General features: G+C 42.8%; 1 protein-coding gene across 1 annotated transcript in view; it reads right to left on the reverse strand.

The window, feature by feature from the left end:
• ldlrad3 (low density lipoprotein receptor class A domain containing 3) overlaps positions 1-15,771 on the reverse strand; it is an 82,465-nt gene extending 66,694 nt beyond the window's left edge. Inside the window, exon 1 of the mRNA XM_073472316.1 lies at positions 15,421-15,771. Coding sequence (XP_073328417.1) covers positions 15,421-15,475 — 55 coding nt within the window. The 5' untranslated portion in view covers positions 15,476-15,771. The remainder of the gene's footprint in view (positions 1-15,420) is intronic.
• Between the last annotated feature and the right edge of the window lie 309 nt (positions 15,772-16,080).

Raw genomic sequence — 16,080 nt, forward strand, 5'->3', positions numbered from 1 at the left:
CAAGAAAGTCAGTAAAAAATAAATGAGCATTTCTCTCCTCTGAATGGACCTACAGAAAGTACTGGTTGTATAAATCATGTTTTTATTATACGACTAACAGCTGTCTGTTCAAGTAATTACTCCCTGCAACTGAATCCCTGGAGCTATGTCTATGTTCTTACGTATGGACAGATAAAGGTTAATGGAAACATAAAGATGCACACTTTGCAAGCAGACGTGCACACAAACCTTTTCGGCAACATGAGCACAACACTGATTGTCTCATTAGCCTCTGCCTTATTATTATGTTTTCATTTAGCAGCCTCTCCTTTATCAAATAGGCCCTGCAATGACTGCCTTCTACTGCCTTTGGATCTTTGGAACGGTGACTGGCCAAATTAGCCTGGCTCGGCTAAACACGGCTCTATTAATCAGGCACTAGTCTTCCAGTGATGTGGGATCACAGATCACACTGAGCCAATAATCCCATCGCATCAGTTTATTTTGGCTCTTTATGAGCCCATCTGTGGGCTAAATTACAATGAAGATCAGCATATTACAATGCAAACTCTATACTGGGGACATAAAATCCAGTATGGTGATGTTAAGGCACAAAAAAAAACAACCTTTCAGAAAAGTTGTATTGTTGCAGTTTTCTTTTAACAACTTGGCTTGGGTTTCAGGGAAGCAATTGTCCATCTAATCCTCTAAGAGATGACAGTGGCATTTTCAACAGCATCCCAGCCTATTAACATCACCTTGGGATTACCTTCACAGAGAGGAGGAGCTGATGGAGGTGGGATCGAGGGGGGGACTAAAATGAGATTTAGATGTTGGCACTGTGGGCAAGCTGCTCACATACAGAGACACAGACAAAAATGTCTGAACAGAGAGATGTACGCACAAAGCCAGCCAGACTAATGTCTTTTTATGGGCTTGAATTTCTCATCAATCCAGAGGAGGAAGATTCTCCTGTCAAACAAACACATCTATCCCATTAATTCAGATTCCCCACATTGGCCCATCACGGGCGCAAAACTAAATGTCAACACTCCCCTGCGTCTCTTTCATCATGCAGTCGACTGTCACCGAACACACCGGTAAACAGCGCACAACCTTCATCCGCCGCTTCGCCGCGGGACCCCTTGCTGTGAAAATTGGCATTTCCGCAGTGCCAGTCGGATAGTGAGAAATGATGCAGACAGAGTGAAGCTGCCTGTGTTGACCTTATGTTACACCTGCGAGACTCGTGTTTGTGAGCATGCTGCTTGCTCACACTGAGCTCTGAAGGTGACAAGGGGAAAGCATCTGCAAATAAAGGAATCAAATTATCAAAGAAAGACACAACATTTATTAAGCAGTTTAAGCTTTCTAGATGCTAAATGAGCCGGAAAATGACACGCAGAAACCCAAATGTCATAGGTAAAAGAGTTGAGATTACATTTCATTTCGTAAAAAACAAACGCTTAAGAGATGGAAATTGAACTATTAATTCTTCTTAGCACACGCTGGCTCATTATGCAACGCGGAGAAGATGTACTGTAGCGGTGGGTACGATGAGAGGAGTGAGCGAGGGGAGGAAGAGAAGAAGTCGCACCCTTTTTACTCAGAAAGTGCCTGGGGAGAGAGAGAGAGAGATAAAATGATGGGAACGGGGAGCGCTCGACATAAAAAAGGCACAGGCTGCCTTTGTCTGTCTTCTAGTCTGTGTATTAGCAAGTAATGAGCTCCTAATTGTGTAGCCAGGCCATGGAGTCACTGCAGGGGTTGGAGAATCAGTGGGAATGAACTGTATCTGCCAAAAAACACCGGGGCAAAGAGAGAGAGCGATAGTGGAACAGAAAGAGAGAGCACAAGGTGAGTGCGGGAAGACATAAAGGCATGTGAGAGAGAGCGACCACATTAAGGAGAAAAGGGTGAAGAGGGGGAGTGACGGGGGCATTACAATGGGGATGTTTATTTCGACAGAATGCAGATGAGGGAAAAGAGTGCCAGTGGCCCGTGCTCTCTATCTCCATGCCTGTCTCCTCTTTCTCTCTCTATAATATAATATCTATTTAACCCAATGGTAATGAGTCAAAGTGCTGATAAATGAAGTGAAGGGGCTCGGATTAAAAGGTAGAGGGTGTATGAATAGTCCTCATCGTGGCAGCTGATGCTGTAACTAAAGGTCATTCCAATAAGGTTTCAGCCTTATGTGCTATGTGTAAAAGGCCAACTTAGACATAGAAGCGAGGTGACAGGAAAAGACATGAACGATGACGAGGGAGGTCATGAGAGTATTAGGTGGTTACAGTTAAGGCGATGAGTTCACAGCAGAGGGATATCTCACTCTTTCATCCACTTGTCTCTGTTCCTGCTGTGTGATACAAAGTGGAATAGTGAGAGATGCTAATTTGTGTGTTTGACTGCAGGTGCACGCCGGGTATTTGTCTCAATCTATCTAAACGCGATCACAACGGACCCCTGCTGTGCCTCTCGGTTGCCACTTTATTCATCTTCGCCAGGTGAATTTGATTCATCTGGCTGCACCGTCCCTTCTGAGAGATCACTCAGTCCCCTTAATTTTGTTATACTCACTCACACACAGAGCCACGGACCTCTATGTTGTCATGGTAATGGCTAAAGAGGACTCTGAATGCATTGGGGAAAGAGCTTCATATGTTCGTGTTATGAAACCCAGTCATGTCCGTCTCACTGCTTTACACGTGAGTGCTCCCGCTTCATGCAGAGTCACGCTCAGAGCTGCAGCTCCTTGACACCTCTATGGCTTCCTTCCCTCCCAGGTCAATATCACCATCGACTCTTCTCAATCTTCCACTTTCTATTGTTCCTGATGGCCCTCTGCTCCCTTTCAAATGCAAAGCGCTGACCAGGTGACTGGACGTGCATCAGTCTGCACCAGCGATTAGTGCCATCAGACTCATTTCTCTTCATTGCACGAGCACCATCAGTGGTAATGGAACGGAGGGCGGAGGCTGCGGGTGGAGGCGGAGGCAGAGGTGGCCAGTCTGACAGAGACACACTGCTCAAAGTGCTCTGCACGGCACCAGTAAAGACACCAAACCAAATGAAAACAAATGGCCACCACTGGGAGCAGCTCCCACTCTTTGGGCTTGGTTTGTCCTTTTATTTCCTGGTGGTTGTATTTCCTTTCATGCGAGTGTCTGGTCCGTTAATTGGGTTTGGTTGAAGACTACTGATCGGAGCCAACCTGACAAGATACGCTGCGCAGCACTGTATGGTCTTATGTTGCGACGTCTGGTTATACATGTATGAGTGCAAACTTAGCATGCAGTATGTACGCGTGACCATGTCTGCTCTTCGGTGAATTCCCACTGCAACGCTGACATTTAAGTTTCAGCACATGTGTGCACACTTCTGTGTATCAGCATTTATGTGTCTTTGTTGAAACTTGTTTGTGTCTGTTGATTTATGAGTGTCTTAGTGTGTGCGAGTGCAGAGAAGACTGTGACTGGCTGCAGAGGTCAGTCAAGGAGGAATCTATCATAATCAATCATAATCAGCTGCTGTGCTGCTCCTTCAGGACAGATGAGCTCCTGACCCATAACGGACACGGTGGAGATGAGATTCACATGAGGGTGAAATGTGATGTTTACCAGCTCGACTGGTTACCGTGTAAGACATTTTCAACTCCGTTGAGGGGCTGCGTAGATGCAAGCGGGTCAAGGCATCTACAAAAGCACGTTGTTATTGAGGGTAGCATGGCATTTTTTGTGCACATTTTTTCCATTGAGCGCATTTAGCATTTTGGAAATGTCACTTGGGAAATTCAGCTGCATCAGACAGATCACCTGTCTGAAGTTGGACTGACAGGGTGATGGACATGCCATTGTCTGAGTATAAAGACTGAGACTGGCTGACTATTTTGTTTTGGTATATCGCTAATTAACACCCACAGGAAAAACAAGATTAATAACTTTATTCAACATTATTATTAAGCAAGCAATTCTTACAACTAATGATAGTTTGTCTTTAATTAGAGGAAGATTATTTAGTTTTCCTAGTTTCAAAGGTATGAGGAATGAGAAGCACACAGTATTAGGCAGAGCTTCCCCGGATGTTTAGCCTCATTAACATCTAAGCCTGTCCGTGAAAAACTATATAGAAAACTGTGTGAGGAATCAATAAATTATACTTATCTGTCAAAAAATGTGTAAATACAAATATATGTAATACACACAGCTTTTGATCATTGGTACGGTGCACTGTCAGGACATCAAAGGGCCTTCCAACATCATTACATGAGTCTCCAGAGTGCACTAACTTTTGAAGTGCACTAATATAAAGCTTCATCCGAGTCTTTGGAAATCCCACCAATCCTTCATTAAGTATCTGGAGTCATTAGGCATGGGACGGCCAGGCTGACATATCGTCCTGGGCATAAAAGAAATTAGTCAAATCTTAGGCCTGCAGCTTCTCATTAGAGCGGGCTGCACGGAGACGGACTCAATTACCATCTCTGACACACTGGACCTGGGCAAGACTAATGGTTCTGGGACCAGTAATGACCTGAACTCTCTGCCCCCGCCGACTCCACAACGAACCCGCCCCAACTTTCACTCCCCCTCCCACATCTGCTTTCTCCAGTTCAAAATATCAGAGTGTAAAAAATGGCTTTCTGCTTCTCAATCCTGAGAAGCCTGTCTTTCGTCTTTGGTATTCATTGTGCAAGTGAAAAGAATTTATTTCGTGGCCTAGTGCTGGTGGCTGCTGCCAAGCCGTGGTTGACAGGCAGGCAGCATTAAGGTAATTAACATGGGCTTTGCATTTGATTTTGGCTGGCGAGACTGCCTCTGTAAACAGCAGGCGGGATCAGGTGATTAGTTCCTGTGAAGATGAGCGACTCGCCTCCCCTGGTCCCTGTCCAAGAGAGGATTACCCTTTATACATATTGCGTGTATACACTGTGCCTTACACACACACACGCACACACACACACACACACATAAATGCCTGATCTCTACTACAGAAGAAAGAGAAAAAGTATGGGGAATCATTGTGTGCATGCTTGGGGCGAGGGGCCAACAGCTCATGGGGTGAAGCCATGTTGGTGACACAACAGAGGTGGAGTCATGTCTCCTACACACTTTTACTTTGGGCTTCTGCATCACTTCCCCTCTCTTCCCACAATCAGACGGATAAATTATCTCCGCCTGCCTTGACCCTTTATATCATCCATTTAACACACGGACTAATTCTTTGGATTCGGCTCCATTTAACCAGAAGTTTTTTCAGGAATGTAATAATGGGAAATTCAATATCAATATCAAGGGGTCTTGAGTCGAGGCTCTGAAATTAATTGTGACAAATAGGCAATTATTTCAAGTCGGCTGAATTGAGATTGATCTTATTTGTTCATTTACGAGCTCGCCTGGAGGAGTAGCCTTGAGTAGCTTTCCAGTCCCTTGATTGGGATTTCACCTGAGAGGTTGCTAAATCAAACGAGTGTCCGTGTGAGTGCGCACGCTTTAATTGTTGAAAGAATTCCACTGGCATCGTCAAACTTAATGTCAATCTGGTGCAAAGAGAAAGGCGGGTCACGTCTCTCGTGTCTCTACCTTGGGGGTGGATATCAGACAAAGTGAGGCTTTAGTCGTCTTGTTACTCTCGCTCCGTCGCACCTGGCCAAAAGCTTGTGCTCTCAGATTGAGGTTGCAGAAATGCAAAAAAATCTCCGAGGCACAAATATGGCATGCGACCTTGAAAAAAAATACAGATTACTGTCAATAAGACATACAGCTACACTATGTTGAGATGGGGATAGAAAATTCAGGGCGTTCTGCAAATCACTGGAATTTCACACTCTGCGGCACCTCAATTATAATTGTGAGTTTCACTTCAGCACATGGCTTGTTTCATGAGCCGTCACTTCTTTGCATGAGAGTCTCGGTCTTAAGAGTTTACCCCTGACCTTTTAAGCAATCCTGAGTCATCGTGTTGTGTGACAGAAGGAGAAAAGAGTTCCACTAAAGGTCCCTGTGATTCTAAAGATTAATCTGATCCTGCAGAAAAACACAGAAAAACATTTTCACCTACGATGCTATGAAGACAATTTCCATATTTAGCACACAGGACACTGAACGCTTATGTAATCACATTTGGCATGGAAAAGGGAGAAATAAAGGAAACGAATGTCTGCGTGATTGCAATCAAAAAACTGTGTCTATTCCAAATAACCGTTTTACTTGTGATTAGAGGTTTGGAGAATTGCATCTAATTATAGCACATGAAGCTGGTGGATGGAGGTGAGGCGACTCACTGGAATGATGAAACTGCTGGAGCTGTATCCCAATTACAAAGCAATTATCCATGAGGTTAAAGGTATGTCAACACTAATGTTTAGTGCAGCACAATCATCACCACAGGTATTTGGCAGCTGACGATAAAGCATTGGGAAGTAATGAAAAGAAGAGCTTGGAAGATACTTGATTTTTGGGGCCGATGCCAGTACTTATATAAGGGAGTAAAGAATTCCAACATCGACATATTGGCCAATATACACTAGTTTTGCAAAGAAATGTAAGAAAAGCAAGATATTAACTGTACATTTTATTGTCTAAAATGTCTAATAACATACCGTTGCAACATAATGTCATAACACTGCATTAGTGCAACATATACACCAATACCAATATATCTCTGATTGGCCATTATCAGCAAATAATAATACAGATATTGGCCTGATACTTCAAAGTTGTGTGGAACGTACTGAGTCCATTTTCAGGACCAAAGTCGTCTCAGCATCTCAAGGGACAGGTCAAAGTCACACAAAGAACCAAATTTATAAAACCAGACCACGCTTGCTTCTACCTGGGTCAACAAACAAACAGCAGATCAACTGCCCTGATGTTATCTGTGTTTTTCTCCGGGTTCGTGCTGACCTTTAAGGTAGTGTTTGTTTGGTTTGACAGAGGGATGCTGGAATTTCAGTCCAAAATAGCCTGTCAGTGTCCACACTGGACTGCCACGGTGGCAGTGAGACACAGTACAGCAAACGACTGCTGATCACGGGGGACAGCGGGGGAGCCAGCTGTCAGCCTGCCAGTGTTCATTCCCTGTGTGACAGCAGGCGAAGCAACACAGGGGACACATGCAGGGGGTCACTCTTCCTCTCAGAGGGGGCACCATGGATGAACATAAAAGTAGGGATATCAAGGTGACTGGAATATATGCTGCGTTAGCTCAAATCGGAAAAAATCCATAAGTCTGTAGCTGTGTCCAAATGTAACAATCACATCCTCCAGAGTCTGCAGACTGAATACATCAAGACAGTTCAACAGCTTCAAGGTCAAACACTTCTAAAGGCTCAAAACTTTGGACAGGACTAAAGAATAGACTGACAGCAGTTGATCCTGCTGCTGACAGCTCGGCCCCAGCGAGATAACACAGCTGCAGACTGCTTTAATTTAAATATGCAACGTCAATCGAAAATTGTCAGCTGGCAAGAGTCTGTGTGGTTACAGTCCAATGTGCAGCCTGCATTACAATTTTGAATAGGTCTCCTGCAACTATAAAACATTACAGCACAATGAGCAATTAAGTGTTAAATTGCCCAATTTTTTTTACAGGCAGAAGCTGAGTGTATACAAACGTTTAACTGCACTCACACTGCACAAACAGAGGCTTTTGTCAGAACATGTTTTTGCACTTTTCAGAAATAATTCAGCTTAATTAGCAGTATGGGTGTGGTAGTTAACAATCACGTTCTTCATGGACTGTCTTTCTGTCAGTCCAGCCTGAGTTGGGACACATCATGTGAGCCTGTTAAGCCTTTAAAGTATACCAAAAGTAGACAAAGTTTATTGTTAGTGTTGCACATAACACTTCAAACATGGCCGAGCTGTCAGTTTGCTGATACATCCCACAAACATTCACTCATGGGCAGATCAATCACACAGTTTACTGCTTTCTTCCATGGTTGCTGCAGTTTGTATTCGCAGGTGATACGGATCAGTGCAGCACCTGCACCTGAAACGGCACCTTACTTCAGCTGTAAAATTATTTAATTTGCAATAAATACACAATAAATGTCAGATGTGATTAGTTACCACATTGCCATTCTCCACCTCTTGAATGTCACAGTTCACTGAAATGAACTTTTCTCTCTCGCTCTGCTTGATCATTTCCTTGCTGTTCCTACTGAGAGGTTTGCTGCTTTACAAAGGCAATGAATGGGATGCTTCAGCTCCATCTATCTCACTGTGTATAGGGTGTCTTTACCCTAAGAGATTATTGTAGTGTAAAACAACAGGACATCAGGGAGGGCTGTTTGAAATGATAAGAGGGACAGAAGGGTGTGATTTCTGGAAAAACAATGAAGTTCATCCACCTTTTCTCCAGTAAAATTGAAAACAAAGTGGGGTCGAGAGTTCGTCATTTTCCTACCTTACAATCCACAGTAAATCTTGTGATAGTTAAATTCTCTCTGCCGTGCAGCTCAATGTACAAAATGAAACAACAATAAATATAATGTGTGTATATGAACATCTGTAGGGCTGCAACTAACAATTACTTTCCTTGTCGATTAATCTGTCAATAATTTTCTTGATTCATTGCTGAGTTCTTTGGTCTGTAAGATATCAGAAAATGTGAGAGGATGTCGATCAGTGTTTCCCAAAGCCCAAAATGGTGACCTCAAATGTCTAGTTTTGTCCACAACACAAAGATATTCAGTTAATTGTCATAGAGGAGTAAAGAAAACAGAAAATATTCAAGTTTAAGAATTGATTATCGAAATAGCTGGCAATTAATAGTGGCAGCTCTGCACATCTGTATGTGTTGCAGACTACAGCAGTCTTAAAAATGGTCCACAAAAACTCTCACTGCTTAGACTTCACTTTCAGACAAACTTCATCTCAAGTTACTCTTTGGGTCTGATACTGTAGACAGTTAAAATCAATGTCTAGCACAAACTGTCCTCTGTTCTCATGATTCAGTCCACTGGGAATAACTATAGATAGTAAACACAGCGCTGGGTAAAAGTACAGAGCAAATACAATATTGGCTGAAAAGCAAGACTTCATAAGTAAACAAAATCGAATGGCTAAGATACTCAAAACTTATCTCTGATTTAAATCAGTAGGTTCATTCAGGACAGAGGTGTGATCTTGACATGCAAGGACGTCCTCGATCAATAAAAGCCAACCACCAGAGATTAACAAAGATTCTGCATCAGTGCATGGCAAATTAGTTACCATCAATCCAAAATCAATACGTAATAAGCTGTCCTCTAACTTTCTCTAACTTTTTCCAGTACATGTTACTCCTCTCTGTCTCCATCGATCCATACATTCCAGGGTACATGAAACTTTTAACATCATGACTTATAGATCAGAGATGCTCAGAGAGAATGGACAATGGACCTTCCTCCCTTGCAGAGAAAAACACAGTGTGATTTCCAACCGATACAAATGTGCTTTACTGGTCAAAAGCATGAAGTTACATTTGACTGATAAATTATAAAACTGTATCAAAACAATGAGTGCTTACAGTAGTAAGAGCTGCACCGTTACAAAGATCTGAAACTTGACTCTGGTCATGTGGCTTTGTTTAACAACTCTGGGAAGTAAAGCCAAACTGGACCTCCTTAATCCCTGGCCTTCTTTCCGCGACTATGGCTGGAGGCATATCAACCATGTCAGCCACCCTCTTTCTCTTTCTCTCCCTCGTTTCTGTTCCAAAGACACGCGAAGATAAGCACGAACACATAGCGGTTTGGGCCAACTGGCAAGTCTCTGGAAAGCCGCAGTGCAGAAACACAAAGCACAATAAGCAGGAGACAATGTGATTCTGTTTCCTCGTTCATGGGAGAAATGACCCGAATAGGCTGCCTTTGGTTATGGATGAATATATCCGACCACCTGGCCTGTGTGCGTGTGTGGTCTGCTAACACGGATCGAAACTGGGCCATTTAAAAGATAGGAGTGCATAATATGGTCTTTTTGCATAGACTCAGATATTAGATTTGGTTGTCTTTTTGCAGATACTGTGCTGCAGTGCTACAGTACTGTACACTTGTGTTGGGTGAGTGGGAGTACTAACCTCTTATGTGTTCCACTCTGTGAGCATAACAGCTACATGTAAAGCATCAAGGTCTCTTACAAAATTCCTCACTGAGGTAAAACATGGGCTGTCAGAGCTCCGAGAGGTCGTTTATTCAAGACAAATAGAAGAATATAGTCACAAGAGAATGTTCATTCTTGGACTCAGCATTTTGAGTCATTTTCATAGTCAAGTACTTGCATTAAATGGATACTACGTACAATGTAAGAATAGGGTCTGGAATGAACAACCAAACACAATGTGGGTAGGGATAAGGGTTAGCGGCACATGTTAAACAACATAGTCAGTCGTAATGGATACCTTGCTGGCACTGGGTTTGGGCAATGTCTGCCAAACTGGCATATGACGATGTCCACAATGAAAGATCGTGATGGATGGTGCTCTGACAGCAACCATCAACTGATCTCATCGAGCTGAGAAAACTGTCTCCTGTTACCACAACATACATCCAGGTTTAAAAGCATCTTTGTCTCTGCACCACATGTCCATAACTAAGCTGTGTTCTGCCTTCAAAGCTTGAAACAAAGTTAACCAGCTAGTTATAATGAGGAAGCTCTGGCGATGGGCCTTCTAAATCATGATATAATCAGCGACTGGCAAAGGCACCGTTCACAGGCCCAACCATAGTTGGCACTTTGCAGATCAGCCCACAATTTCACTGCGCTTTCCCCAAACATCTTCTCCACTCCGCTCTCTCTGATAGGTTGTGCTCCAACTCAACAAATGCCATCAACTCACAGAAGCCTTCTCCATTGACAAAGCGAACTAGATGTTCTATGATAAAAAAAGTTCAACATTACATGGCTTGCACTGCACATTCATATAGTTTATTTTGTCAAAATACTTCCCCCAAAAATGTAAAACATCACTCGTCGGCCTGCTGGTTGCCACTCTGCCTGTAATGGAAGATCCAGTGAAGTCTGACTGAAAACGTCGAACATTATCTAGCTCAGATCTATCATTCTTGCTACATGGATCAGTGCAGATATTCACAGATGGCAGTTACATCACTGCGTCCCATCCAAAAGATGCAAACTCCCAATATAGAACAGGCTTGATTTTTACTTTTGCAAACAAATACTGGTAGATACTACAAATGTACAAGTAATTTAAGGCTTTGAACACATGAAAACATGCTTAAACTTTCTCATTTGTTTCATTGGTGCATTTAAATCAAAGGGAAATGGTCCAATTGTCAGTCTATGTGTTCATTAAAACACTAAGTGACAGACAAGGACATGCAATGATCATTTTTGTGCTGTGTCTGATTTCAGTGCGTTTAACTTGAGGAATAGCTGGGAGCAAGGATTTGAAATATATTAACTATTTCAAATGCGACTATGTAGTATTTGATCACCACACACAAATCTGTAAAAGACCTACATTACAGGATATTTAATCCAGGCGGCACTGGCTGCTAGAGTAATGTAATCAAAGATTTATGAAGTCGGCATATATATCACAATGCTGATCCTTAACAAGCAATAATCATCCTCGGGTACAAGGGGGAAGCGACTGATGGAAAGCTTAATTCATCTTTCCAACGTTGTACCTCAATTTACTTTTATCAATACCCCGCCCCCCCACCCCACCCCAAAGCTCCAATACATCGGACACATCACAATTTCATAGTTTTGTTTGTAACTGCACTGCTTCATTCCATTGTCTGTGGGTCGGCTGGCTAAATCTCATATTACATAACACTGATTTATCTCATCTAGCATCCAGGCTGCAAGGTTAGGAATCCAGTCCAGTGTAATGTCTGTGAAGTCTTTGGCTGAAAAGGAGTACAAGATTACAAGATTTGATATCTCATCATCACTGTGGGACAGGTGCTGTACCGACACTGGAACACAGGTTTTGAGCCAAAACATATTAAGGACCAACGGCTACAAAGAATGAACCAAAAGTACACTGATACAAAGTTTTTAAAAAATTATAACTGTGAATGTTTTCTTCAGTTTGACTGGAGCTGGCTGATACATGATCCTTGATACTGTATGGCTTGTTAAGTGTTTAAAACAGGAGCTACAATATATTCATCTTGTTATGACAGTTATAATCTTGAGTAAAGACTTAATTCGGCTGATCTGCAAGGCACACTTTATATTCCATTAAGGGGTATAATCATCCAAATTGTGATGCAATTTTTAAACGTTGTTCTGGAAATGCATTAAATTGAATGAATCTGTTGTTGAGTGTTTGTATGACTGAAAAAAAAAACATAAAAGGTTACCGTGCCTTGATTTCACATGACACCTCTGTAACATTTGTGCAGGGAAGTAACTCCAATCACATATAATGTCTGCAGATTTGCATCGTTCACAGCTGCAATTATGCGTAGTTAGAAAGAGATTTTGATTCTTCAGTGCACATTTGAAAATAAAAAAACCCTCAGGCTTGTGCATAAAGCACATACTATGGAAATTCTGCTCGATTCATACATATTCTATTTGCTTTATTATTTTTAGCACAGACCCCTTGGGGTGGGAAATTCTTCCAATTTAATTTTCCATAGCCATATCTTCAAATGTCAATATTGTGATTAACATTTTAATAGCCTAGGTGATGATGCCCAGCCAAAACCGAAATAGATTTTGAAAATGCATTAGACCTTTTATTAATATCTTGGCTTTATTTCAGATTAAATTAGATGCAATACAGTGACACCCCAATTTAGACCTATTATTACTGGCTCAATTGTAAGCTAAATTTTAACCCATTACATTGCCCTGTCAGAGGACAATAACACCTTGTATTAATAACTAAGCTCTGTTTTTACTTAGACGCTGGCCAAGGCACCAATACAGCGCACACACACACCCACACACGCACACACACACACACACACACACACACACACACACACACGCACACACACGCATACACACTCTAGCTGACATTATTATTGCCCGGGTAAGGCTGTGAGCTAATAAAAGTCTGAAACACAATTTGTTTATTCAAAGCTGACAACACATAAGCAATAGTGAAGAAAACAAACTACAGTAATATTCCGGGAGGATATTTCTGACATCAATCATCTGTGCAAGCTCCTTTGCAAACTAGGGTGGGGTTTGGCAGCAGTTTGGCACACTAAATCTCTCTTCCACACCTAATGTAATGTTATTTACACTTAACTGTCACTGTCATTGACAAAAGCCTACTCATGGGCACATACAGAAACAGACAAACTGCTGCAATATTCCCTGCTCTCAATAACAAAGTGTTATATTTAAAAGTTAACATACATTTCAGAGGTCTTGTGTATGTTTACACAGAGAACAAATGCCTTCAGAGGCTTGTCCTAAAACTGAAGCAATAATAAAGAATCTCAGAGGGGAAAGCACAGGTGTTACAAGTGTCCCACCAAAGCAGCTTAAAGGAATTAAGCCATCATTAATGTTTTTGTTTACACCTGTGCCTTTCCTACTTTGACATGTCAAAATGTCCTCCAAGGTACCATGAGCAGATTTTTTTGTAGCTACACCCATTCAATGCACCTGCAAAAGCCATTAAACACATTTCAATGCACTCAGCATACTGTAGATTTAAGGTTTAGCACAAATAATGGTGACAGAAACGTTGCATACTTGATTACACTCCTGTCAAATTCATACTCCAAACAAAAAGGAGGCAACATATCACCAGCTCGTAAGCTAGGTTACCCTGCAGCTAGCAGTTGTATTAGCTCACTGCCCGGACTGAGCTCGGAGCACCGGGGGACTGTTGGTGTTATTTACTATCGGACTATCACCTCTTGAAGTACAAACCAAGAACGTTATATTAAATGTGGACACAGCGTTGGAGGTGGAGCCCCATTCATTCCTATGAAAGCTGCTCAGTGGCGTTTTAAAGCCAAAAAAGCTGGACTTCCCAGCTAACTTGAATGGGGATAAAACATTTTAATCGTGCTGGACTTTCAAACTTTCACTGGACCTAATGGCTCCAGTTATAACAGTGAAAGGAGTCATTATGCAGGGTTTGTGACGCGCAAAAAAATGTATCCACTGTTTTACAGACGCTTACGGGAAAAAGTCTTTTTGGGCCACGGTGCATGACGTGACGATGTAATTACACAGTTTGGCCACTACTAAAACTGGCTTCAAAGCCTGACGCTCTTCCTGGGGGCTTGGTGCAAGCTGGCTAGGGGCTAGCTGGTTAGCATGCTAACGTCAGGCGATATCTCTGCAACTGCACAGATGTCAAAGCTGTAATATTTTCGCATTCTGTTGATAAGTTCAGGTACATTTTGAAGATTTTAAACTTAAATAAAACCATATTGCACCTTTAAAGTCTTGCTATCAAATTAGAAAATAATAATATTTTGCATGAAGATGGATTTCCCTATTAATTGCAGTACATTTTCTTTTAGATTGAATGTTTATTATACTATTCCCTGTACATTGAGAGCAAAATTAACTGGAGTCCAATGAAGCTGATTCTGATTCTGATGTTGAATCAGCATCACCAGGAGGAAGTCAAACTCACCTATACTTGATTTAACGCTTGCAGAATATCGATGATGCATGCTGGGCTTTAAACCCATTGTTTGATGTAGCACGTACAGATATTATTTTAAGGGAGGAAGATGTACAAACTCCTATAATATAATTCCTTATCATCATACTATCACACACCTGTTTCACATTAGTTACTGTGGATATTCACTTCAGGCCATCACACGGACAGTGTTTTCAGCACACTGTAATAACCAGTGTATAGATGTCACCAGCTGAAAACTACAGCTGCATGTAAAGGCAACAAATGGCTACACTGTGTATAAACTCCTTCAGCCTTTCTTTTTTACAAGTGTCCTCCACCACCACCACCCCCAGCTGCCATGGCGGGGGCAGGAGGAGGAACAGATTGACTTGTCAACACCGTCCTGTCAACAACCTCTCGGTCATAACTTAACCTGGAGGAGACCATAACCCTATCTGAGTAAAACACACAGTTAGATGGGGGGTGGTATGTGTGGGGCACGGAGGGTGTAGCAGAAGTGAAGGAGGACACTGTGCAATGCATCCGACATGCTTGGAAAAACTCGAGAAACTGCTGCCCGAGCTTCAACTCCCAATTCCTGCCCCCCCAAAATGAGAAGAAAATACCCGTCCAGTCGATGGAAATGAAAAGTCTTCTCATATAGGTTGTTCAAATAAGTTTGAAGGGGATAAAAATGAGAAGTGAGAAGGTTATGAGTGAAATGTTACCGCAGACTGAACGCTTCAGAGGATTTTTACATGCCTCCCCCTCCTCGCCCTCCTCCTCCTCCTCCTTCCTCTAGCTAACCCACCGTCCACTGGAGCGTATCGGGACAACAACATTAGTTTCTTTTTTTTAAAAAAAAAAACTTACCAACAGTTCTTGAGCCGGACCCCGAACCAAGCAGAAGGTACCAGATCCACATCATACGGTCTCCGTTTCTCCCCCTCCCCTCCCCTCCCAACTCGGCCTGTCCTGCCTGCCCCGCCGCGGGGCCAACAAACTGGGGGCAAAGAAGAAAAAACTTCTCCGGTGCGGCTAATCCTTTCCTCGCTGCTACTTCTCCTATTAAAGTTTTGCTTCCGACATAATCACGAGTACTTGAGAGAGACGTAGCTTCGCGTTGGCAGTCCGGTTTTTTTAATTAAGGGAGTACGGGCTGGAAAGCTGGAAAGGGGCTTCGGGGTGGCGGCAGGCAGGCAGGCTGGGGAGTCGGTCGCTCGTGTGTTGGTGCTGAGAGAGAGAGGCGGAGTCGGGAGGCAGAGAGCCGGAGAGCAGAGGTCGGCCAGTCCGGGACGGCGGTGTCCAAACTGCGGGCTAGGGACCGCTATCGGTCCCCCTGCTAGCTAAACCGGGAGCTGTGTGCTTGCACCGTTACTCCTGCACTCCTCACTACACTCACTTACTTATTTACTTACAGAAATTAAATGAGGGGACTGACATTTAGGAGGCTAAGTTAGAAAATGAGGGTCCAAGCTGAGGCTGCACCAGGTGTGAGGGGCTAGAAGCACTTCCACATTCACTTTTCCCACA

This window comes from Pagrus major, chromosome 8 (genome assembly GCF_040436345.1).
Source record: "Pagrus major chromosome 8, Pma_NU_1.0".
NCBI classification, from domain to species: domain Eukaryota; kingdom Metazoa; phylum Chordata; class Actinopteri; order Spariformes; family Sparidae; genus Pagrus; species Pagrus major.